At 37.7% G+C, this 25,110-nt stretch overlaps 2 protein-coding genes and 1 non-coding gene across 5 annotated transcripts; 1 reads left to right on the top strand and 2 right to left on the bottom strand.

Annotated features, from left to right (window-relative positions):
- Window positions 1-437: 437 nt before the first annotated feature.
- On the top strand, window positions 438-14,313 carry fyb1b (FYN binding protein 1 b). Of its 3 annotated transcripts, none has more exons than XM_008324385.3 (23): window positions 438-720; window positions 2,752-3,715; window positions 4,956-5,091; window positions 5,174-5,247; window positions 6,171-6,193; window positions 6,861-6,916; window positions 7,155-7,278; window positions 7,742-7,901; window positions 8,287-8,407; window positions 9,076-9,095; window positions 9,232-9,286; window positions 9,423-9,497; window positions 9,847-9,887; window positions 10,207-10,279; window positions 10,388-10,487; window positions 10,610-10,772; window positions 10,870-10,903; window positions 10,981-11,012; window positions 11,093-12,182; window positions 13,100-13,214; window positions 13,621-13,675; window positions 14,055-14,153; window positions 14,229-14,313. In XM_008324385.3, exons 1-19 carry the CDS (start codon window positions 718-720, stop codon window positions 11,113-11,115), a joined length of 2,277 nt encoding a protein of 758 aa, XP_008322607.1. In that variant the 5' UTR covers window positions 438-717; the 3' UTR covers window positions 11,116-12,182; window positions 13,100-13,214; window positions 13,621-13,675; window positions 14,055-14,153; window positions 14,229-14,313. The 3 variants fall into 3 exon arrangements, with proteins under 3 accessions (XP_008322607.1, XP_008322606.1, XP_016894577.1); XM_008324384.3 differs by having other exon boundaries at window positions 9,411-9,497; XM_017039088.2 differs by lacking the exons at window positions 9,423-9,497; window positions 13,100-13,214; window positions 13,621-13,675; window positions 14,055-14,153; window positions 14,229-14,313 and having other exon boundaries at window positions 440-720; window positions 11,093-11,571.
- Window positions 11,922-11,995, bottom strand: trnai-aau (transfer RNA isoleucine (anticodon AAU)). Its single transcript has one exon. It is a non-coding gene; the product is annotated as a tRNA-Ile (tRNA).
- A 262-nt stretch (window positions 14,314-14,575) lies between the features above and the next one.
- On the bottom strand, window positions 14,576-24,778 carry pde6b (phosphodiesterase 6B, cGMP-specific, rod, beta). Its single transcript, XM_008324387.3, has 24 exons — window positions 24,665-24,778; window positions 23,312-23,601; window positions 22,786-23,097; window positions 22,165-22,317; window positions 21,125-21,214; window positions 20,898-21,038; window positions 20,620-20,694; window positions 20,478-20,542; window positions 19,970-20,036; window positions 19,819-19,866; window positions 19,582-19,731; window positions 19,027-19,170; window positions 18,867-18,932; window positions 18,614-18,763; window positions 18,403-18,510; window positions 18,203-18,312; window positions 17,744-17,831; window positions 17,560-17,660; window positions 17,354-17,461; window positions 17,214-17,277; window positions 16,872-16,946; window positions 16,700-16,783; window positions 16,453-16,606; window positions 14,576-16,059 (listed from the first exon to the last, which is right to left on the bottom strand). Exons 2-24 carry the CDS (start codon window positions 23,468-23,470, stop codon window positions 16,004-16,006), a joined length of 2,568 nt encoding a protein of 855 aa, XP_008322609.1. The 5' UTR covers window positions 23,471-23,601; window positions 24,665-24,778; the 3' UTR covers window positions 14,576-16,003.
- Window positions 24,779-25,110: the final 332 nt, after the last annotated feature.

Genomic DNA, 25,110 nt, shown 5'->3' with positions numbered 1-25,110 from the left:
CAGTGCTTATAATGCGTATGGTCATCTTACAATATATGTTTTTCTCAATGAGTCTATACTTGGTACATAGTTAGTACAATCATTATACATTTTATACATTGTTTCTGAATAAGTAAACACACTGGTCAAATTCAATAGACTGTTCAGTAAATGTTTATCTTGTTTGGCCCACAACTTAAAGTGCATTTTAAATTCCCACTGATAAAATGTTGCCGTGTTTATGTTAAAATAAAATTTAAAAAATGTATAGGTGGTATTAACTACAGTAGATTTCAGCAGAAAATGGCAAGATTAAAGTACACTGAGTAGGTGAGTGAGTGAGTGAGTGAGTGAGCGATCTTCACATGTGAAGGAGCGTCCAAAAAAAAGTGATCTAAACAGAGGTAGGCAAATCCATGAGATGAAATCAGACTGACAACAGTGGCAGTGAGAGCCACACTCCCCCTTTGTCACACACTGGTAGAGGAAGTAGTCAGCGGCAAAGAGATGCTGATGTCACCGACAAAGCTGAAGTACACAGAACATCCCCCAACATTAACACCAATGGACTGACTTATTTACTCATTCTTTCTTTACCTGTCTCTGCCTCTGTCTCTGTCTCTGTCTCTGTCTCTGTGTGACTCTTCAACTAAAACTCACATTTAGTTGTCTCACGGAGACACTGAAGGGAAGAATCAGTAGGATATTACACAGCTCCCTGGGACTATTATCAACAGAATGGTAAGTACAATGCTACAAAGTAAAGCTTTTCTTCCTATGTTTAATGCAGTAGAAAAAGGAAGCTGCCTTGAGAACTTTCATAAAACTGACGAGGCTTTATTAAATGGACATACATTTAAAGCAGACATTCAAACTGAAAAGCGTGGATTCCTTTAAAATGACTTCAACAGAAATGAGGCTCCCGTTCAGTCAAATGCTGCCTGGGCTTTTTCTTAGTGTGAGATAATTCGGTTGACTCACACTGTTTTCACACATTTCTTCACACGAGTTGAAAATACTCAAGGTGTCACTGACTGGTTCAGTATTTTCTCGCTCTCTGTTGTTGTGTCAGCTCGATTAGGCAACGCCACTTTGGGTGAGCCTTTTTTATTATAGTTACAGGAAAAATCATGGTTCCTCTTTGCTGTTAGCACCGGCTGTTGTTCCATCCCAAATGTACTGCTCTGTGTTTCAGCACATTAGTGTTTGTGTGCATGTTGTTTGTTGTCCTGTATTCTGTGAGACTTCGGCCATTGTTAATAGTGACGCCGATTTGACCGTTATAAAAAATGTCCACAATGCAGTGCTGCGGAACTGCATGTGTTAAGACATGTTACAGAATGGTACAGAAATGCAACTAAAACGTAGTTACTGCATCTTTAGCTCATACTGAGTAACTTTGAAGAAACCACAGCCAGGGAAATCGACAACAGTAATAATGTTTCAGTTACAATTCTTGTTATATTAGACTCTGAATGCTATATATTTATATATATATATATATGAAGTAACAGAGACTATTAATTCAGAGAACCTGAACATGATGATTCATAGCTATTAAAATAACATTTACACAAATTGATGCAGATTTAGGTGCTTTAGTGTTGTATATTCTGGCTTCTTAGTTTATATTTTATGTTCAATTGCTATATTATGTGACATACGTTAGGGTCCAAATGTTGCTTGATTAAAAAATAATCAGCAGTCAATTCTTACTGCACAGAATGTGAACGCTGTGTTTTATCTATCCAAAACATTTCTTTCAAAAACAATTATTGGCATAGTAAGCTCTAGGTGGGCCGCAAAAAATTATAGGATGGGCCACGTTCTGCCCACGGGCCTTGAGTTTGAGGTATGTGGTTTTCAGATTCTCGTTTATTCAAAAACTTAAGATCAGTGTTCCACCCGTGAAACAACATGTCATACTCTCCGTTGGAGAGTTTCTCTTGTGACTGTGTGTCATTGTGCTCTTATCACTGATCCCGTAGCTCTTCCTGGTGTAAGAGTTCACTCATTTCAACAGGTATGACCAATACATGGGCACTCTGATGTGACATCAGGTGGGGGATTTAAATACGTACTTGTAAAGGAAATACAGCAAGACAAAGTATTCTTTGTAGTAGTAGTACCCAGGCAGATTTATTTTTTAAAGTTTATGGACTTTATAAACTAAATCCAGATTTTATGTTATGTTGATAAATAAATCAGTTGATTATAAAACAGACAATACTCTAGGATATATGGCCATTAAATAGTTGCTATGCCAAGCTGTCTCCAGTCACTCCACTCTCTGGAATTTTGTTTCAACAGGAATGTGCTGTATTTTATGAGCAATTAATAGTTAACAATGCAATGCAACCACAACAACAAGTATCAGATTAATGAAGCCGAAATATGTAGTCAATGAAAAACCTACATGTCCTTCCGTGTGAGACAATGTCAGATTTCTTTGTGTGTGCGTGCGTGTGCCCTGACCTCAAGAAAAATGGAAAAACAAACAGATTAGTTGAATAAGTAACAAAAGAGGAAGCAGGAAATTCTCTGATTGGATAAACCCCTCTGAAGGAGAAGCAAACCTCAGAAACCAAGGTGATTTCAAAGTTTTGTAACTGTTTCTTTGTGAAACTGCCTGCAGTTCCTTTAGGTTGGTTGTCAATTCATGTACGTATAACTTGACTGCTGTTTTTGTCTTTTTCTTAAGTGTGATTTGTGGTCAGACTGTTTAAGACGATGAAGTTACCTTTTGTCTAACATGTTTTTTTTTTATGCCAGGAAAACAAAATGGATGTTAAAGCCATGAAGGCTCGATTTCAAGGGAACGGGCCCAGTGTTGATGCACCATCTCCACCAGCTGCACATATTAAACCCCCCCTAAAACCAACACACTCCACTGGTTTGAAAACACCGCCCCAGAAACCACTCCTGGAGAATCGGCCTCCTAAACCGGCTTTCCTGCAAAATGCAGTACCCACAAAAAGTGACACTGCAGTACCTGAGCTGAACAAAACCAAGATGTTGGCAAGCAAGTTTACTAACATACAGGATGACACCAACACAAAAGGTTCTGCTGATAACAAACAGCCCATACATTTTAAACTACCCCCTACCCAGCCCCCTGAACCGAAAGTCTCACCAAAGCCTCCTTTAAACAAACCTCCCGTCAGCACCACTCTGTTGGACTCCAAACCCACCTTTCCTAAACCTTCACTCGCAGTGGCATCCAAGCCCAGCTGGATAAAAGAAGACAATGGTGGGGGTGCTCCATCTTCAACCACTACCCTGCCCAAACCGCCCCCACTACAACAAAAACCAGCGAGCGGCTTTGTAAAATTATGGCAGCAAAACCAAGAACTGTCAAGTCCTGAGGTGGCTGCTGCTCATAAGCCATCGCCTGCGCCAAATACCACTAAACCAACTTCTAACTTTAGAGCTGCTCAAAACTTGTTCAACAAGGACAACAACATGGAGCAACCGGACAATAATGGAGTGAAAAAAACACCTCTCTCCAATACCAAATCCATCCCTCCTGAAAAACCTCCTGCCAGTAAAAAACCCAGTCTAAAGAAGCGGTTAGCAGACCCTCATCACAGCTGCATTAATGGTGATGACACATCGGGTCCCAAACGCAACCCCCTCCCCAACATATTAGCTTTGGGCGCTGCTCCTGCTAAACCTAACAGACCCCCCAATGTCAACCTACAGAACTTTAAAATAGGTGCCGAGGCCCAGAATGATGGTAAGTTGGACTTAAACTATTTTTTGTTGGTTAACAAAACATGAACCCCTCAATTTAGTCAGTTAGTGAATCAATGTTAAAAATTCAACCAATCATTAATCCACGTAAGGGAGTGGTTTCTATCATGCCTCTAGGTGGTGTAGTGCAGGACGGGCATTACAACGCAGCGTATATATATATCAATACATAACCAGGCATTTACACACCATCTATGCTTTCCAGTTTTTCTCTACACTGAGTCAGGAGCTCACCCTTTAGAAATGATCAAGTGAAGAGTGAACCGTTAGCAGATCATGTGACTGGTTCTCTCTGTTTTCCTGTTCCTCTATTAATAGTAGATTATCACTTAAGACAAAGAAGGACTTCCACCAAAATGTCCATCCAGGTCATCTTCTCCAACAGAAGTTACATCAAGGGCAACTGGACAGAGTAGGTTTCTTGAAGACGTTTTACCTCTCGTCCAAGAGTCTTCCTCAGTTCTCAGAACTGAAGAAGACTACTCCGTCCAGTTGCCCTCGATGTAACTTTTTTTTGGACTTCCTTCAAACCACAGTGTGGTTTCAGAAACATTACAAATGTGAAGACAGCAGCTGTTGAGTTTACATTGCATCATGTGACAGACATGTTATTGAATACACTGTATGATTTCCTTTTTTTTTTAATGTGAAAATGCAAAAATGTATACACAGTATGCATGTATTGCACTTGCAATAGGAGCAAGATATGGATACAGATAAACGAAGCGGCAGAAAGATGACAGAGAAACACTCTTGATTTTAGTAGTTCCACTCAGCAACTTCCTTGTTCTGACAAAGCCTGTTTCACCATATGAGGAAGTGACTTTACCAAACAGGGATAGTGTTGAGTGACAGGCTGTGTGTAAAGACACACACCTGACTTGTAGTTATTTCTGACCATTGCATGGGTGACGCTGACGTAATTGTTCCAAGTTTTAACGTGCTTGACACTCACGCCTGAGAAGAATGAGCTGAATGTGAGTGATAGTCAATAATGATTGGGGTTTTTTTTAATAATAACTTCCTGATAGAAGTTAATTAAATAATGTTGTTAAGATGGTTTTTGATGTTTCATTCTGCAGAACAACAGCAGAGCAGGGCGTTGTAGTGACGATGGGCTAAAAAAGATCCTTCAAAAAGAAGAATTTTATTCTGAGTTCAGTGCAGAGAAAAGTAACTGTATCTAAAAAAGGCAGTATTTCTAATTGGATTTCTTCTCACAGGCTCTGGTATCATTAAGAAAAGCACCACTCTAACTCTTAACTCCAACCCAAGTAACCATGGCAGCCAAGTGACACCTCCTCCCCCAGTTCCTCAGGCTCCCCTCCCCAGTCTACCACCAGGACATCCTGGCGCCATGTAATCTCCATATATTAAACCCCATAAATACATATTTTTCCAGCCAGTTCTTGTGAGTCTAATATTCGAACTTGCCTTACAGAATCCAGCAGGAGGAATTTTACGATGATGTTGAAGAACTGAACAGGTGTCGTCCACCTCTACCACCTACCTCAGGTTTGAACCCACATCCTGTACATAAGTACCTATGTCATTCACATATGGTAACACAGTGGTGACATTATAATCTAAGACATAAAAACATCAGAAGAGTCTGACTTATGCATAGGAGCAACAATGAAGGGCAAAATGTTTCCAAAAAACACACAAACAAAAAAAAAAAAAAAGAATATAGCACAATCAAACATTGTATGGTGTTCAACCGGCAAAAACAAACAAGCTGTCTTCCATGTATAGTGGCGCTTGCCAACTAGTTCATGTGCAAAATTAATTGCAAAGCCATTCATCAGAATGATGGGACAAGACTTATTATATATCTAAATTATATTATGGGAGATGGCAACATTACTATGAAAGATGGTAGGTCAAAACCAAGGTAGATTTACACTTGGGTGCCTCGGTACTCAGAAGGTGCAGTTTCAAGTGACTTATCGTGTTAGTAGTACTAAAGGTATTACCAGGGGGACAGCCAAATTTGCATTTTTCTTTCCATATTAATTTCCTGTCTTATTGCTACTGGAGAACTGCAGTGTTCCCGGAGCAGACCTGAATTACACAAGGCTGGTCTCTGCTAAGCACTCACCTATTAAGGACTAATAATATATTATTATAATGCTAAAAGCAGTGAAGATACAAGACACACAAGTGTGCTGAAATCATATTACATGCATGTTTTCGTACTGAACATCCAGTACTGGATTCTTTGGTGAGAAGACATGGACGACTACACCCCTTATGTGTATTAATACTTATTTAAGTTATGTTTGTTATAGTTTCCTTATGTGTATTAATACTTAAAACTTATTTAAGTTATGTTTGTTATAGTTCTCCAGGAAGTTATTTTAAATGTAAATACATTGTTGTGGTACTTAACACATTAATGTAGTAATATTAAAAAAAATCACTTTTGTCCCCTACAGGTCACCCCAGCCAGCGGGCTAAGGTGAGGCAACGCCACCATTTTAAAATCCATTTTCATTCTCCATTCTACATACAGATAGTCGGTGCAAAAGTAGAAACAATCATTTGAATGGTAGCCCAGATCCAACAAATGAAGACTTCATTTGCCTACATAGTCTCCCTGTGGACTTTTTCAGACCTGTGACACAAGCTGGCTTCATGTCAACTGATACGGTTTCTTAGTGATTAAGGAAGCGGACTTGGGTCTGGAAGGTTTCAGGTTCGAGTCCACCAGCTCTGATCATGGCACCGTCCCCACACACTGCTGCCCACTGTCCACTTTGGTGATGGGTTAAAAGCACAGGTCACATTTGGTAGTGTGCAGTGGTGTGCTGTGTCATAGTGACAAATAGTTCACTTTCCTTTCCTTTAAAAAACAGAAGTCTAACAATAGCTAATCTATTAATAATAATAGATTTTGCCCCAGGTGTTTTTTTTTTTTGCAGCAACTTAGATTAAGTACATCCCACCAGTGTTGCTTTATGGTTTGTTTACACAACCTATTCCGTACAACACCTGCTTATATACATCTATTTATATAGGTACGGTCTGTGCATACATTTCATTTGGAATTAAGGTGTTCAAAAACGGTGAAAAGTCAGATGAAAAAAGTAGAAGCTCCTCTCACTCATCTGTCTCTCTCTGTACAGGAGGACACTGACGATGAGGACGATGGAGAAATGTACGAAGATCTTGAGGAACGATGGTAAGAAAATTAAAACCCGGCATTGAGTTGTATTCAAATTGACAGAGTTAAATATATATATATATATATATATATATATATATATATATATATTCAATACCTGCACTTGTACTTTTACTAAATGAACACGTCAAAGTTTAATCGTCCAATGGCGCCTTGTTTTGTTTTTTAAATCAAACCAAGCGGGCTTCACTTTAACCTCCTTGTCTTTTTTTAAATAATGAATTAAAACAAAAAGGGATGCAGCAGAACAAAAACAAGAGAAGAAGAAGGAGAAGGACATGAAAGACGAAAAGAAACGACTTGAGAAAGATCAAAAGGAACGGGAGAAGAAGGAACAAGATGCCAAGAAGAGATTTAAGGTGAGTGGAATCAGACTCTTTAGTCTCAGAGTCTTAGCTGATTATTAGGTACATTGTAATTTTTTATTCAGCTCTAGTGCAGGGGTGTCCACACTTCTTAGATACTATTGAAGTGACCAGGTTAAAGTGATCTACTGTACCTACTGAACTATTTGCATACATTATATTTTGGGGGTACTGATTAGATCCATGAGTATTATATATTGTTTTATTTTATTTTATCTGGATCTACCATGATCTACCAGTACTTCCTTTGTGATTTACTGGTATATTGCGATCTACATATTGGGCACCCCTGCTCTACTGTATATGATAGAAATGACAGTTAAGTACCGCAACAATAATGACATTTAATGTGACATTTTGACAGCATGAAACTGTCCACTGCCAATGAACACCACATCATGCTAAGTAAATAACCAGTGCTCCATCTGTACTGACATTACTCTTCGCTGTGTCTCAGTTGGTTTGCCCCATAGAGGTCATCCAACAGGGCAAGGTATGTGTGGACGCCAAAGGGTGTAAAACTGACCTCAGTCTGAAGCTTGGAGACTCGCTGGACATCATTCGTGTTCAAGGCAACCCAGAGGGCAAATGGTTGGCACGGGCGAAGGACGGCTCAAGTACGTTCACACAATTACGTCCCTGTACTTCATGTCCCGTTTTCTTGCAGTACGTTGACCAAAAACTCCCTGGAATAAAGCACAAGATATGGAACTACTAAACATAGGGAAAATAACCTGCATTCATATGTGGCCAACACTGATATTCTGAATGGTACATCACTGCATCACTGAAAACCATAATGGTGCAATTCAAAACTGGGCTGATATGATATGAGCAGCATCAGGACAGAATACTTGATCTTTGCCCTGAACTTCATTTGAACCATTCCTCGGTCATAAAGTCTTTTCTGACTGATTTGGATCAGACTTTGTAAACAATTTCAGAGTCAGTGTTCTAAATGAACTGTGATTCTTTTTCCTCTTTCCTTTTGCTGTCCAACAGTTGGCTACGTCAAAATCACCTCAGTGCAGATTGATTTTGACAGTCTGAAGCACCGTCAAGCTCAGCAGAAATACGAACCTGAAGTCTACGATGACATTGATCTTCCTTCTTTTGATAACAGGTATTAAAATATGGTTGCCTCTGGTGGTACACAGGGAAATCTGATTTTGCACTGTTATTAGGGTAATTGTTAAGGTATATACCAAGGGAAGTCAAAAAGTTTCACGAACAAAACACAACCTTTAGTTTGGATTTCCATCCTGTTCTCAGTTGATAGATTTTTGGGGTTGTGCTTCTTGACAGGTCACAACCTGTCCTGTTCAAAAACAAAATCTGATAGAGTTACAGCTGAACCTTTTGCAAAGCGTGAATAATTTTGCGTTAAATTCAAAATTATTCAAGTTTGAACTTCCTGAGAGACATTCCTGGTTTTAGTCCAACTTTAAACGTACTTCAATCAATCTTAAATGAATCAACATATTTAACAGTCAACATTGCTTTTATTTTTCTGTAAAGCAGAGGTATCAAACTCATTTTCTTATTAAAAAATCGTTACATTTATCAAGTTAAGAAACTCTGCTGCATGGACATATGTCATCAGACCAGAGACATATTAAATATTGATCATTTAAAATATGTTTTCGCTTTATGTTTTTAAATTAAATTTAAATGTTGTTTTTAAAGAGGTGCCAGTCGTTAAAGTGAGTTAACTTTGTGACTTACAGTTTGTCTAATTACTAAGAAACAAATATTTAACTTTTCATTTGTCATTTTTCTCTTCCTCAACAGTGGACCAAAAGGAGGAGGAGGTATGACAATACGTCTACAAAAGATGTTTGTTTTAATATTATGATCTAAATGTATGTAGTGTATTATACAGTCGTTCATTATCAGTAAAAGAATGCATGCATTTATTTATTGAAGTTGCTTTGAACCCAACAACAGGAGAAAATGATGGAGAAATTTATGACGACGTTGCCGATCTAAGCCTAGAAGTCAAGTAAGACATGATTTTCTTTATCATTTTTGAAACATAATGGGTGGGAAAAAAACACACTTTTAAGAATGAAGCAAAAAAATAGAAAAACCAAATGTTTTCGTCTCACTCTCCGTTAACATTCTAGTCCTTTGAACAGCAGGTCGCCTTCCGTGAAGCCCCACAGCTTCCTGCGGATATTTGATCGGAACGCTCGTCCCTTCAGCGTTAAAGTGTAAAACACTGTTCATTAAGTTGTGAGACAGATCCCTGATCCACTGTCTACAGCTACCAGCAGATTAACAACTGCATTACCTGTATAATAATCAATCAGTGTTGATGATACTTATAACAAAACACGCAATACCTGTGATTTTACTAATCTACTTGGTTGGTTGGCAGTAATCAAAGGAAACAAACAAGACATCGTCTTATAACCCCATCAACAGCATGTTTTAACAAAATCAGCAGTGTCAACATTAACATGACTAATTCAAGGCTGCTTTGAATTCTAGCCTTCACCTTTTAAACATTTTATAGTACTAAAGTAATGTTTTGTTTTTGTTTTTTTCCTGTTGTGCCAGAATGCCTCCACCTGCACGGTTTTCTTCAAAGGGAAATACAGGTAATTTAAAACCACTGCTTTAATGTGAATATTTATAGTAAAGCAAAATATAATCTCCAGCCAGAGAGAGAGAGAGAGACAGAGGGAGGAAAAAAAGAGGGGCAGAGAGAGAGAGCAAGCGAGAGAAACATCAGACTATACTATGCTTCCTCCAGATGTATAGCAAGAAAGTAAAAAAGATACTCATCATCTGGTCAAATGTGCAGCAACGTTTCTTCTTTTTTTTTGTTAAAATGTGTTACAAATGTGTTTCCTCTAAATATGTTATCACATCAGATAAGAGGTTTAAAATAACGACTTTTTGCACATATTACCACAGACAGAGCTGAAGATGATGAGATATACGATGACGTTGATTCTCAAAGTGCACCTCCACTGCCGCCTATCAGCAGGTACGAAGGCTGAAAACATATTTAACACACTGGCCTTACACCTGAACTGAACTGTCCAAGCTTGTGACCTTTTTTTTTTTTTTTTTTTGTCACTTGCTTCTTCTGTAGCCTTTCAGGGCTAAAAGCCAAAAGTAAAACTGAATCATTGGACCCGAAGAAACAGAAAAAGTTGGAAAAGGAGGAAAAAGATTTCAGAAAGAAATTTAAGGTTTGTTTTCATTTTTCTGTTTCTTTTTCTGACAGCATCCTCATCATGTAAGTAGAAAGAACTCGCTATTGCAATAGAAGTAAAATGATAGAAATCTGAAGATTATGTTGATTTTCCTCCAGTATGACGGTGAGATAAAAGTATTGTACCAGGTGACCATCATCTCCACACTTACCAATAAGAAATGGAGTGGGAATGAGCTGTCAGTCAAAGCTGGGGAGAAACTGGACGTCATTGTCGGTGCCGTGGACAACAAGTTGATCTGTCGTAACGAGGAGGGAAAGTGTGAGTATTTTAGAATGTCGTTAGTTTTTCACTACAGATTGTCATCTATGAACAACAACACTGACTCACAATGTCTGACATTTTCTCTCCATAACAGTTGGTTACGTTTCCACAAGCCACATTGTCCATGAGTAAGGACCATAAACATATTGGCATTTATACACGGTATATATAGCCACTGTGCTAACCATTTTGATTGTGCTTACAGAGATGGGGAAATCTACGATGACATTGGAGATGGTGAGGTCTTAGTTTCCATGTTTATTTCATGCAAGCTTCTCAACACTGTCTACTTTAATACGTGTTATCTTTTCTTTCAGACTGCATCTATGACAACGACTAAGGAACATTCTGCAATCTTTTCAACACAGATATTGTATATATTTATGATCCATAGTATTGCCTTTAATAACCTTTGCATTTGTTTTGTTTTATTGTTATTATCAACAACAACAATAATATCAATAATATTATTATTACTAATATTAAAATTAATAATATTAAAGAATTGGCCAAAAAAGCTTAACGCTTTCATGTTACTTCTTACTACTTACTTAACAAAGTTCTTTTTTTAATATATTTTATTTATAATTTATTTTGGATGAAATATGTAAACATAATACATACTACTTTGAATAAACAAACCCTGTTTACACTCCATTGAACAACACTGACAATGCAGGTTCAGACAAAAATACGATATCAACACCGATTTCCGATGCTATTCTTTGTAGCAAAACAATTATAAATATGTCAACAATAAAGATCAAAATCGTATCCTGAATTTATTTCAGATTAACACTTTCTCTCTCGTTTCTCTCCCCGTAGTATCGCACTAGTTAATCGGTGACATCTAGTGGTAGACTATATAACCATGACATGAGTTTTCAGTAGAAGGACAACTACCCTGTATTTTTATTGCAAAGTGAACTTACCGAATTCACTAGATGTTTTATGAAAATATAAGTTGGCAGTTCAAAGAAACGAATACGTTTTTGTTTTTTTGCTGAAATTTGTACTCTACATTTATCGTTTCAGGTAATATTTTTAATGATTATGCCAGCGATGGAAGTTCATTGTGACAGCAATGATCAGCCTTGGAAATTGGAAGAAAGCATTTATTTAAAAATAAATTAAAAAAAACTTTAATGGCCCGTACGGGGATCGAACCCGCGACCTTGGCGTTATTAGCACCACGCTCTAACCAACTGAGCTAACCGGCCAGTGTCGAAGTTCAGGGCCTCAGCATGAGTTTTTATAACGTTTCTCATGAACATGGCTATTAATACCTAGATAGAAACAACATAAACCTGTAGCATTAAATGACCCGACAAAGACAGAGCGAGGGAGAGAGGTATATGTGCCCAGGGCACCAGGTGACACCAGTGAGACTAAAGAACACAGACACAGGTGAGGGTGATCACACTGATTGCACAGTAGACACAAGCAAAATCTGAAATACATCTAAACTCTTGGTCTCAGAGACACATAAACATTATAGAAAAAACATTGTCCTACTAGAATGGGATGCATGTTCACTTACCCAGCCTACTCATTAGAAGATGCATTTAAAGAGAATAGTTAATTAATTAATAGTTCATTAACAATTTCAACTATATACTATATAATATCAAAAATATGAGTGAGGGGGTGTTAAGGTAATAGTCCTTGGATGCATGGTCTTGAAAAAAAATTCTGGTTTTATATTCCTAATTAATTGTTTAGGTGACATTAAATTACTTTTGAGATGTAATTTTGACCTAAACAACCTCCCATATAAAATATGTCTCTGTTGATCTGTATATATATACTACATAAAAACGAATCTGTTTTTCTAGGTAAAGGAGTTTGTTCTGTGCTATACTTACTGGACTGTACAGAAAATATTCAAACATTTTAAAACTTAGTGCTAGATTTAACCTAACTGACGAACGTCAGTACGTATAACTAAACGATTAAAGCAATTCCTCAGGCGTTCCTGTTAATGGCATCAGATTCATATGGATTCAAACCAATTCTCCCAATGCTCATGGTTGAGTAACCAATGTTACTGTCCGAAATATTGTAAATTTAATAAAGCAACCTTCCTAATTATCCTGTTTCCTGTTGCACACAAAGGGAAATAAATTAATTTTAATCTTAATGGAATATATCCCTCTGCTGCTCATTTTAAGGCTCTTAATGGAATATATCCCTCTGCTGCTAACCTGTTTTATTTTCGTACCTGTGTTCGACGGGTGACCTCTTGTGACAATTTCATGTAATTTTGCAAAAACGAATTAAATTTAAAATAAAAAAACTTTAATTAAAACCTGTTTGTCGTAAAGCAAACACCGTAGGTCGGACGAAAGAGCTACGTAAATAAAGTACTTCCGACAGGACACCGGAAGGGTCTGTAGTTTCACGATGGTTCCTCCCGTTGCAGTGTCACCGCTTATCAAGGTAAACATTTGTGAAACCTATTTAACCATTGTTGCACTGTTTATACATAAAATATTTAAAACTATAAACCCCATGTGACATTACAGTTTGTGCATATTTCTCCTTATTGGTGGTCAATGTTAGCTCGGAGTTAGCATTTGGCTAATGTTTTCCTGACATTGAAAGGGAGCCTATCACGTAGTCTAATTAAAAACCATCATCTACATCACACCGATGCAGCATTCGTGACGGATATTGAAAACGGAAATGCTTAAGTGAGACGTGTGTAACGTTCTGATCAGAATGTAATTACCAGTTTGAAACACTGTAGCCGTAAGGTCAAAATATGAATAACAAAATTGCTTGAAATCTTTCTAGTCGTAACGTCTACATAACGATATGACATGCATTCACTATGTAATTTCAGACCGCCAGATGGTCTGCTCTGCTGGTCGGCGTCATTTATGGAAAACAAAGGTTTGGTAAGTTATAAGGAAGTGTTTATGTCAATATCTAATCCTCGAAACTATATTATGGAGCTAGTATATCCTTGAACAGAGTCACTGACACAGACAAGGATGACATCATGATGGTTATTAAAACAGTAAAGGAAGAATAAGATAGAGTACAATGGACAATCTACTGTTGTAAAGTTCTACGTAAAAATAAGCCAAAAAAGAATTTGTGGAGCACAGCCTTGTTGAAAACTCACAGACATACACATACACATTTTTGTTACAAAGCCAGAAGTGCCACAAAGTCTGCTTTTGACTAACGAATGTTTCGGTTCAGATTAGATAAAATCAAAAAGGAATTGTTCAGTGGTGGTTTTGTTTCTATTACAACCCTGTTCTCTTTTAGATCACCTGAAGCCAATTGCTGCAGAGGAGAGGAGGGTCGAGGAGGCAGAAAGGGCGACCAGAGAGGAGCGAGAACGCATCTACAAAAGACTGTCTGAAGGTAATACAGGGCTTCCATAACAAATTAAAGCACATTTGTTAATTTCATAATTTTCTTCTCATTCTTTTCCTGCAGAAAATGCAGACACCATCTTGAAATGAGCCTGGACTCCATCCCTGTCATGTGTTAAACTCAATAAATTATATTTATTATGTGGAAATGTGTTGTTATTCCAACACTTTATCTAAAACCTAGTTTAATCAGTGTGGTTTCATAAAGTACCAAAACAGAGCACTGATCAGTTTTGAATAACTCACAAAAAAGTCAGTTCTGTTTTACAGTGTTCAGATAAATACAACACAAACACATACAACATATCTATTGAAATATTCATTACGATAGTATTGTTTTATATCTATTGAAATATTCATTACGATAGACTACAAGCCAAGCAGTTGTAAATGTGTGATTGCCTTTCAGGGGAGGTGAGTCACTGTCTGCAGCATGACCATAATCCCAGCCTTGTTTAGCAGCAATCCCAGGATTAGGGTCAGGGAACAATAGTAGAAAGTGCAGCGTGGACAGAAATGCTCTACTATGTTGTACTGTATAAACAACCTTGTCATAAAGGTCAAAGTGGATCAAAATATACACAATACCATAAATAGTTAACTGCCATTGAAATATAATAAATAATGTACCCAACCACTTGGCTCATAAAAAATAAATATGCTTTATTTGGGTTAACTTTACAAACACATTCTGTGCATGAATGTCACCCTTAGAATATTAACTATGATGTATAACATCTATTCAAAAAGCATCCCTGCATATATTATTACAACAACTTTACAGGTGTCTTAAACCATACAAGGGTGGAAATAATGGCCTAATGAGTAATATTAGTGTCTGCGAATATCACGAGGATTCAAGTAAAATATTCTTTATATTTACGTAGAGAGAGGGATTGTGTACATCTGAGGTATCCTTGAAAAGTCTATTTTGTTTTTCAACACATTGTTACTCTTAGCATTTCAGATGGTGTTTAGCATATTTGCTTCTTTAGCACTTTATTTTGGGGTTTCAATTGATAGAAAATGACATCCACATCAAAGTAGGGTCTTTAGGTGGAGGTTCATGCAGAATAAATACATCTCCATTGTTAAATGTAATCCTACCAGAAGCCAGAATATGTCTCTATTTAAAAAAGAGAAAGGAATATATGTATGTATACATACACATATATATTTATAAATATAGACACATTAATATATACATATATAAATGTTTTGCTATTTGCAATATGATTTTACAATACGACGGCTTAGCAAGCGAGCTGCAGCAGACCTATTTGCTGCTAATAAAGGCTAATTTCTCAGACAAAGACAAAGCTGTTTTCCTACATTACCAGAAGGAAACACATGATCAGGTTTACACAGAAATCAGTGGCCCTGAGCTCATTATCTACCTTTGGTTTTGTGCATCAAGGTAAACAAACTCTCAATTGTGGAAGAGAAGTGACTGGAAGGTGAATAAAAGACATGAGTCTTTAATGCATATAAAGTGGTGAGCATTAGCCCCACCTCAGTAAACTTACATCTAAATGACATAAAGAACATTAATTAACCTCAATGTATTTTATACAAAATGACTGACCATTGTCTGTGGTCAAAAACACTGGAAGAATGTCAAAAACAAACATTCTCCAGTCTCAGTTGGGATTGGCTCCAGCTCCAGCTACTCCCACTATTCTGAATGTACAGTATATATATATTTTCTTTTTTGTGTGCTCACCTGTTAGGAAAGTTAATGGACAATTACAAAAATAATTCTGTTCTGTCCATCGTAAAGATTATTTCCTGGGCTGGCTCTGATGTTGAGATGAGTCTGGTGGTTTTTAATTTTTACCCTCAACAGATGCAGCAGGTTTTGGAGCCTCCACCACCACCTGTGTTGTTGCCAGGAGCTGTTGAAGCAAATAGACGTCAACACAACATTTTAAATTTCAGCATTAAAATACTTTCATTTCTCATATTATTTTAATCTCAAAACATTACAATGCATCATTAGAATCACACCCCTAACCAATGGGAAGTGGTTCTCAAACTGGTTTGTGCCCCCCCATGTGGTAAGCTGGGGAATCAGATTCCCATTAAATAAAGTGAGTCATGTGATAGCTGTTCGATGTTGCTGTTTTATACCTTATTAAAATATTAAAGCGACATAACTGAGCAACGGAGGCAACATGAACTGCTGATCATCAGTCATGACACCGAAGTTTCTTGCTATTTTGGAATGGCCAAGAGATAAAGAGTTGATTACTGGGAGAAATAATTATTTTCCAAAAAAATCGCTGTACCTTTATTGGCAGCAGTCGCCTCTTTAGCAGCCTTCTCCTCCTCTAAAGCTTTTAGTGAAGCTTCGTACTCTTCTTTCTTTGCATTCCACTCCTTCCTGTTATTCAGGATGCCATCCAGCATGGGCTGGATTTGTGGGTGAAAGCGAGAAAACTCCTGGGGAGGAGAGAGGGGAGTTTGATCACATCAATAAAGTGTTTCCTGTTTCTGAACATACTGCTGGTTCATGCAGTCAGTGTGAAAGATGACCTTGTAAACAAATGTGCAGACGAAGTCAATAAAACCGCACTGTAGTTTGGGAAGTTCAGCTGCTTTGTTCCTGTCCATCATAGGCTGATGAGAAAGAAACCACCAGAATGCACATAAAGACATAGACACTTACTTGACAGGTTAAAAAAAACAAAATGGGTTTTGAACATACGATGGGCTGCTGTTCCAGTACTGTCCTCTCCAGGTCGCCCTGCTCCCAAAACTCTGCTGCCACAGACAAGGCAACCTGACAGAGACATAACAAAAGAGACACTTTGTCAGTCATGTGTTAAACCCTTTTTTGCTGCATTTTATTTGAACTCGGTTTACAATCATGTTTAATATTGTGTGTGCTTTTTAATCATAATTAAAAAAATAATCTAGAATAAGTAAAAACTATTTTTATCAGTAATTTTTTTTCCATCAATTACCAGACATTTTAGATGACCCCATTTTAGTTTCAGGCGTCCCCACATGGGCTGCGACCTCACAATTGAACAGTCATATTTCTCACCTTACTTTGTACCTCCCAAGGCTTGGTGATAGCGGACAAGTCACACGCTGTCATCATCATGGCCCTGAAACGGTTAATGTTTCAGTATCAAAGAGAGACTGTAAATAGAGACGAAACAACATGTGTTTCTTTCCACTCACATGACAATCTCTTTTCTAGTCGTTTCTAAAGACATGAAGTCGACCCACTTCTTTTCCTCCTCGTATGTCTTTGAAAGGTCCACAATCTTCTGGAACATGGTTCTTTTCCTAGAATGGTATCATGGCAAGAAATGTATTTCTTTACCAGATAAGTATGAATGCATAAGCATATACTTGTGGTGGAAGCAAAAAAAAAAAAGACTGACTTGAAATAAAGAGCCAGGTCTGTGGCAATGATGGCGATGTCAATGAGATGAATGACGTGGTCCATCTGCCGCCTGTTCAGGTTCTGGAAGATGTTTAGTGACTGTGGGTAAAAAAAAGCAAAAAGTTTTAATATGAACCTTCAATTTAACAATAATAATCTCCAAGTCCCCTTTTCATTCTCACCTCATCAGACAAGAGGAACTTTCCAAACTCTAAATGATGCCGCTCCAGGATGGAGGAGCCATGTAGCTTAGCCAGAGGGTTGCCAGATCTGTTGGTGTTGGAATTTTTTTTTTTAGAAATTTTTTTTTTTCTAGAATTATTTTTTTGGAAAACCCGGTCTCTCGGGTCAAACAAACATTAGGAACAGGACACTAAGAAAATAAAATAAAAGTCAAATGATGTTTATTTTAGAATCCAGCCCTGAGATTTGGGGCAGTTTGGTGGGCCATCAGTTGATCACTAATACTAAGGCTATAGCTTCAAGATAAATAAGTCCATTTCAGCTTTTTAAGTCAGTAAAGTGGGTTGTTTACATCTAAGTCTTGGTTTCACAGTAATCACAGGTCCTGTTTGCTGAAGTGTCATTTTGCAAAGTAACGTTTGAACAAGGAGTTGAAAAGGACGACCTGCAGCACTTACTTCACTTGGTATAAGTTGTTTGTGCCTCTGTGGTCAATATCATGTAAAAAGCCTGCAGTGATCATGGCCATTACCTCCAGGTCCGTGTAGTATCGCTTCAGCATCCCTGTCTGAGCACGAGGACAGTAGTTAATGAAGAGATGACAATATGACAGTTTGAATCATTACAGCTGTGGACCCAGATAGAAATGACGTAATACTGTTAAGAGGGTGAACATCGTCTGGCCCACGTTGAAACCGTGACGCCAGTTGTGGTAGGTGATTCTTCTGTAGCCTTTACTGAGTGAGTACATGAACCTGACCAGCACCTGAAAAAAGGTCAAGAAACAGAAACATGTTTAATGACATAAAGCTGTCTGAAATAATGAAAATAAACAAATAAGAAAATGTGTCTTTGTTGTGGATCCTGACCTCCTGTGGGACCTGGAACTTTTTGACCACCCCGACCTCATAATACATCTGGATTCCACACTTCACCAGGTCCATCTCTGTGCAGTTAAAATCTGAGAAGTGAAACTCGTAGATCTCAAACTTCTTAATAAGTGGCGGCAGATCTTTTTTCTTCAGCGGACATGAAAGAAAAGAAAACACAGCAGTAGGATTAAAAATATTACTGGGATGTTCCCCAATCAGGATTAAAATGACAGTGGTGTGTCAGTGGTACCAAGATAGCCAAGAGCTCGTCCTCCTCACAGTCTCTTGGTTCACAGTTGTAGACATCTCTGGTGTTCTGAAATGTATTTTTGGTGTTTGTTATTAGGTCAAACTCATTATAGTATGTATACATATGAACAGTCAAGGCTGAGTTGACAGGTGTGAAGTACCAGAATGTTTTGAATCTCATCATCACGACACTTGACGTGGTACAGCACCATATCCTGAGCAATGTCTTTGCGGTTTTCCAGTTTGTTCATTCTGTCGTAAGTGTCTGTGTTCAAAGCCGACCAGCCCAGGAACTGGGTCAGAGCCTGAGGAAGTAGAAATCATGACATAAGTCATTCTATTTTGTAGTAAAATTCAGATAAACGTGGTGGATTTCACAGGCAAGATCAGATCTAATTGTTAACTGTTCAGTATGCTGTAGAACAGTGGTTCTCAAGATCAACTCAGCTCAGTGTGATCCTGTTCTGCTAAGATCACTATTAAAAATAACTGTTAATATTTTTTGATCATTTTTTAAAATAATTTTATTCCAGTATGATTATTAGACCTTTTATTTGACAATAACACAATTTACAAGAAAGTAGGGCAGATCAGGCAGTTACTCAGATTGCCCTATGTACCATCAGAGGCTGCCCAAGTACAAGTAGTGCTACACGTACCCTAGTTTGAGAACCACTCCCTCAGAAAATGGTGTTTATTTGTCAGACTATCGTTACCTCCATTAGCTGCTCATCCAGCTCATCAAACGGCTTCCCATCTTTTCTGTTGTAAAATGTAGCCACGCCCACTATCTCTTCTTTCTTGTTGACGATTGGCAGTGAGAGAACATTTTTAATGGTCCAGCCGCTGTCGTCAAGCGGCTCAGTCTGCAACGTCATAACAAAGATTCGATAAATTAACCAGAGATCACTTTCCTGTAAATGTCTTTGACTTTGACTGCTATACTGTTTCACCTGGAACTCAAACGTCTCATCAGCAGCTGCGTTCATGATGTTACAAATCTGAACAGAAGGAACAAAAAGTGTTTATGGCTCAAGTGTTTCAGGACCAAACTGGATCTTAATCGGTTTAGAAGTTTGTTGCAATGAAAGAGGAATAACTCACGAAACCCGTCTCAGCTACATAAGTGGGCAGCCCGCTACACAAAGCCCAGTGATCCGCAGGTGGATTTCTGCGTCAGAAATTAGTGGAGGTTTGAGTCATTAACTTGATTAAAAATATATATGACAACAGTTAATTCACAACAGCAAAATTAAAACTTAAACAGCAGTATACACAACACATAAGAAGTATGAATTTCACAAAATAAATAATAACATTACAAACAAACATAATAGTAATTTAGAAAGTCCAAAAATTGTGAAATAATAAAATAATTTAAATATTTAGCCTATCAACAGGAATACTTCAAATCAATCCCAAATATAACTGAAGTGAGGCAAGAAATATATAAGTAAATAAGTAAATAAAATATATATCGGTATGGGTTGATATCGAAATTGAGTGTTTTAAAATCAGAACATGGAACATCACAAACATTAATATCGGACATCCCTATTAATAGAATATAAAATAATGATAAGATCTCAAGAATGACTTCATTTGCACTCACGGTATTACTTTAATGTCTTCTTTTCCATGCAGTATGTAATCAATTATCTTGTAGAAAATAACTTCCTGTAAACAAAAATATACAAGTTAGAGAAGACACAAGGAATAAAGTTCCATTAACTAATGGTAGCACAGTAATTTACCCTGCCGTCTGGGGTCACAGGGCCAGAGTACGGGGGCTGCTCTCCCATCAAGACTGGCCAGATGTCAAAGAACTCCTGGAAGGACAGATGACTTCATAGTAGATGGAGACACAGTACAGTTCAAAGAGGAATTTATAGGTGAAAATCAAAGTATATTGAAATAAGGGATGGCTCGATCCCATACCCAGGATCAGTATTGGTCCTGTACTGCTCAAAGATTTAAGACCGTATTATTAATGGAAATGAAAAAGTTGTATGGAGGCAGTGAAACCATGTACCTTTTCCTTTGTCATATCCAGTAAACCGACGGAGTAGCGGTCACAGTTGAGGTAGGCTCGCACTGTGTACAAGGCTTTGTGAAACTGTCTCTCAATGTCCGTCAGCTCCTCAAACACTTTGTTGGCTGACCACAGCAGCATCTACGGACAAAAACGCCAACAGTTATCAGAAGATCACAGGTGTAAAGGCTGATGACGTACAAATGAGAATGTCTTCTGTCCCTTACCATCCCTTTGCGTGTCTCACAGCTGTGGAGGTAATTCAGATGGTAGATCTTCAGGTTGAGGGAGGCAATTTTCAGGTACTTTAAAAACAGCTACATTGACAAATGAGAGAAAATAACATAACATTAACGGCACATGTTCACAGTGCAACTTAATTTCTATTTACGTTTCCATTTGTAGTTCTTTGAATATTAATTTGTTTTTTAACAAATGTATTAGCCAATACCACAACAGTTGAATGGCATTGTATGGAACGTTGAAAAAAATCTCAAACCAGTGAATGTATTGTAGAAGATGTCTACTATATAGGGAACTAAATGTATCCCACAATGCACAGCAAAATCTACTACACATCCGATGTACACTACCGAAACGATATTTCCCATCATGCATTGGAGTCGTGGCAGACCAAACTTGAATGGAATACTGTTAAATTATTAAAATCCTCAAGAATTAAAAGAACATTTGAAAGGAAGGATGACGTGTCACTATCACATGATCACAGTGCTCAGACAAGACTTGCAGGTTCTGACCAAAAGTGAGAGACTGCCTCCAGAATTCTGCAAAGAAAGAATTCTCACGAAAGTTTTTAGGCTTTCATGAAGGATATGTAGAGAAAGGGCTTTGTTATTTTCAAAGAAGATTTCTTTCAATTTCTCTTAGACCTCTTTGTCTTTTCTTCTAATTTCTTTGTCCCCTGAAGCTCGCAGTACTGTTCTGTGCCACTAAGGGGCCATCTTTAGGGTGTTTTAGGGTTACATCGAACTCCTGTGGTATATGCCAAGAGCTGACTACATAGGATAACAACACAGGGTGGATTAATAATGTGACTTATATAGAACACACTCAAAAGGGATTTCCAGTCATCCAGGTCATTCTTAACCAGTTAGGTAGAAAACAGCTGGATTGTCATGAAGTTTGTTAATTTTTATCCAACAATTAACAAACTTGATTAAAACTAGACATTGAAAAGTTACTTTCTGAATAAGTTGCTATTTTTCCCCACACTGAGTTCCCTCAGAGTGCTGTGTGTGTGACTCACATCTTCATCCTCAGCTGTGAAATGTGGTCCAGTGGTTTTATTCAGAGCCATGATCACCGCCACCATGTCCTTGCCATTGAGGATGGCTGTGGCCAGAACACTTTTGGTGTCATAGTCAGTAAGTTCATCAACAAATGAGCTAAAGTACTGATTCTGAAAAAGAGCGAAGAAAGGTTAAATAGCTGATGTACAACAGTCCGACCTAAGGGGGCAGCATAAACTTGTTTCGATCTGTTTTAGATCCCTGCCGACTAAATGCCAGGGGAGTCTAATCCACGGCTAAAGCAGAGGCTGATGGGATCTGGAAATAAATGGATTATGTCTGACAGGGGGATTTACACCCTCATTCTCTCAACTATATCTACACCATACTAACACAGCAGGCTGTTGTTCTTTTAGTTTATATGTGTACCATTAACTGTTTGCAGCCAGCTGGACTTGCTTTGATTAGTCAACTATTGTGTACAAAATGTAGAAATAAATGCTACAACAATCTCGGAAACATGAATACAATGTGACAACAGTTGAGCTTTGATAGAATCAGATTTTGGCCATATCTTTGAAAATCCTTTATAAGAATTTTTTTTCTTGCTAATTTTTAATCCCAGCCCCTTGTTTTACCTCCTTGGCATTTTTGACATTAACAGTTTTCTTGGTCTGCGCCACATGTCCAACTATTCCCATGTCCAGCGGGTAGACAATCTCGGAGTCTGGCGGCACCACGCAGTCGTCCAATTCTGCTTCTGAGGTGACGTTGAAGAGCCTGGTGGCCAGCTCTGCGATGCCGTTCCTCTGTCTGTACATGAACAGGCTACAGCGGTCGGCGTGGATGAGGGCACTGATTCTCTTCAGGATCTTGAAGACCACCTTTTCCATGTTGACGTTCTCTTGCATGTCTTTGATCAGGCTATACATTATTTGGCTTTCTTCAACCTTAGGAGAGATAACATTGAAATAAACTAAGAGGTTTAGCCAAAGGCTAAGGAAATTGTGAGTAGTATAGTAACTGGGAAATAATCCAGATCTTAAAACCTGCTCTTTAAAAACATGGACTATGGCTAAAAATAAGGACAAATAGTCCAGAACTGTCCCTTACCCTCACTTAGGTCATTTCATAATAGGTCCTTGAAAAAACAATTCAATTTACCTGACTTAGCTCTTCAAACTGGCTGAAGTCAATCTGCGCCTCAGGAAGTCCGGACGCCTTGGATACAGAACCAGGGCTCATCTTCTTGGTAAAGTACTGCTTAGCAAATGCAGGATTTCCATTGAGAAACTTCTCCACGTCTTCTTTGTTCGCACTCATGGCTCCTTCTTCCCTTTTCTTCCTGTCCAAATGTCTTCTACCTCTTCAAGCTCAGTACTGGAGCTTCCCCTATGTTCAAGTTGCTCTAAATGAGCTGCATCCAACAGCGTCTGAAAAATCTGGCTTATCCTCTAAAGAAAAGAAAAACTGAACTTTTCCGCGTACAATGTCATTAAACCAAAAGTTTGCTTTTAAATGCAAAAAAAAAAAAAAAGATGCCTGTAAGAAGGATAAATAGCCCTGTGGTGTAGGGCTGAATCCAATCAATCCTTGTGTCATCAGCAGATAGTGCTGAAGGTTAGCAGGGATCTGCCTCTGCCTAAATCTGTCAGCTGATCATCTAGGTACAAATATGGAGCCTGATGATCCACTCCCCTCAGGTTAATTTATTCACACCTTTCGTAACAGCATTTCAAAACAGTGTAAACTGAATCGCCTCGAAAATTGCAGAAAATCTTTCACTTTATCATGTAGAGAAAGAATAACAACACTATTGTTTTGCTTAATGAATTAAACGCAGGGGTAATGCTACGATAAAGATATTATGTAGTAAAAGTTTATTTAAAAATCTAAAAAAAACTCCTTAATTTTCATTGACCTCCTGACCATGTCTTCATGACCGTGTGCATATTTTTTCCCATGTGAATGGCAATATTAAACATTTACAGTAGAGAAGCTGTAAATGTGTCCATTAAACATAAAGCACCAGTGAGCACAGGTAAATCAAGGTAAAACAACAGTAAGGGTTAACAGAACAATAGCTCTGACTGTGCCATAAGCTCTTACAGTAGAATTCCTCCATAAAAATATTGAAAACATTTAGCAAAACAAGAACCAAGGCAAAGATTCAAGTTCTATATCAAATAAAACATGTTCAATATGGTACAGTATATAATCCGCTGAGATTAAATGCAGTCATAAATATGAAGGTGTGTCAAACAGTTCCAAGACAAACAAAATGATATGTCTCAATATTTCCTCTGTTTGACTCTCAACCATTTTGTAAATGGCATTATGATATGAAAACAATAGGAGAAAAAATGTTAATGTGAATTAGAAATTATTTCTAAAATTGTTTATTTTTTAAGCTTACAGCTCAGTACTTGACAATAATGTGATAACAAAATCTGTCCGTGTTTTTAAAATCAAACACTTCCAACAATGTCCTCATCTGTCTTAAAACATTTGACTTACCTTCCATATGTAACAGTTACAGGTGAAATGGATTAGGGGCGGGGCTTGTAGATGAGTGGCGGGAAACGAACCACAATAGGAAGTGAATGCTTTTGAAATTAGAGCGGAAGCTGACACAATAAAACCGGCTATAAGAGGAAGTTAAATATTCAGCTACAAAATGTTCTAAATTTTAAAGAAGTTTTTATTGTTAATTATGCTAAAAATAAATGTTTGCTAAGCTACAAGATGTTCTAAATTTTAAGGAAAATAAAGGTTTTATTTTTAATTATGCTAAAAATAAATGTTTGCTTTATGCTAAACTCGTAGTCTGTTTTAGATTATGGCATGTATCACTGAAGCAAATTGTTTGGTATAAGGGATAGGCATATGTAGGAACACTATATAAGCTGTATGTCGTTGCTGGGGAGACCGATAAAAGGAATGGACATTGAATAAGCTATAGC

Source organism: Cynoglossus semilaevis, chromosome 14 (genome assembly GCF_000523025.1).
Source record: "Cynoglossus semilaevis isolate Cse_v1.0 chromosome 14, Cse_v1.0, whole genome shotgun sequence".
Taxonomy (NCBI): domain Eukaryota; kingdom Metazoa; phylum Chordata; class Actinopteri; order Pleuronectiformes; family Cynoglossidae; genus Cynoglossus; species Cynoglossus semilaevis.
Note: the sequence above shows the minus strand (reverse complement) of the source record. Positions and strands in the feature narration are given on the sequence as shown.

What these genes read in the sequence shown, in the direction of transcription:
- fyb1b (XM_008324384.3), top strand. An exon ending in ACCTCTACCACCTACCTCAG is followed by an intron (nt 5,248 to 6,170) that starts GTTTGAACCCAC and finishes TGTCCCCTACAG; the next exon opens with GTCACCCCAGCCAGCGGGCT. An exon ending in TCGTAACGAGGAGGGAAAGT is followed by an intron (nt 10,773 to 10,869) that starts GTGAGTATTTTA and finishes TCTCCATAACAG; the next exon opens with TTGGTTACGTTTCCACAAGC.
- pde6b (XM_008324387.3), bottom strand. Translation starts at nt 23,470, where the DNA reads ATGAGTGCGAACAAAGAAGACGTGGAGAAGTTTCTCAATGGAAATCCT. An exon ending in GTGAGACACGCAAAGGGATG is followed by an intron (nt 21,039 to 21,124) that starts GTAAGGGACAGA and finishes TTTTGTCCGTAG; the next exon opens with ATGCTGCTGTGGTCAGCCAA. An exon ending in GACCTGGCTCTTTATTTCAA is followed by an intron (nt 17,462 to 17,559) that starts GTCAGTCTTTTT and finishes ATACCATTCTAG; the next exon opens with GAAAAGAACCATGTTCCAGA.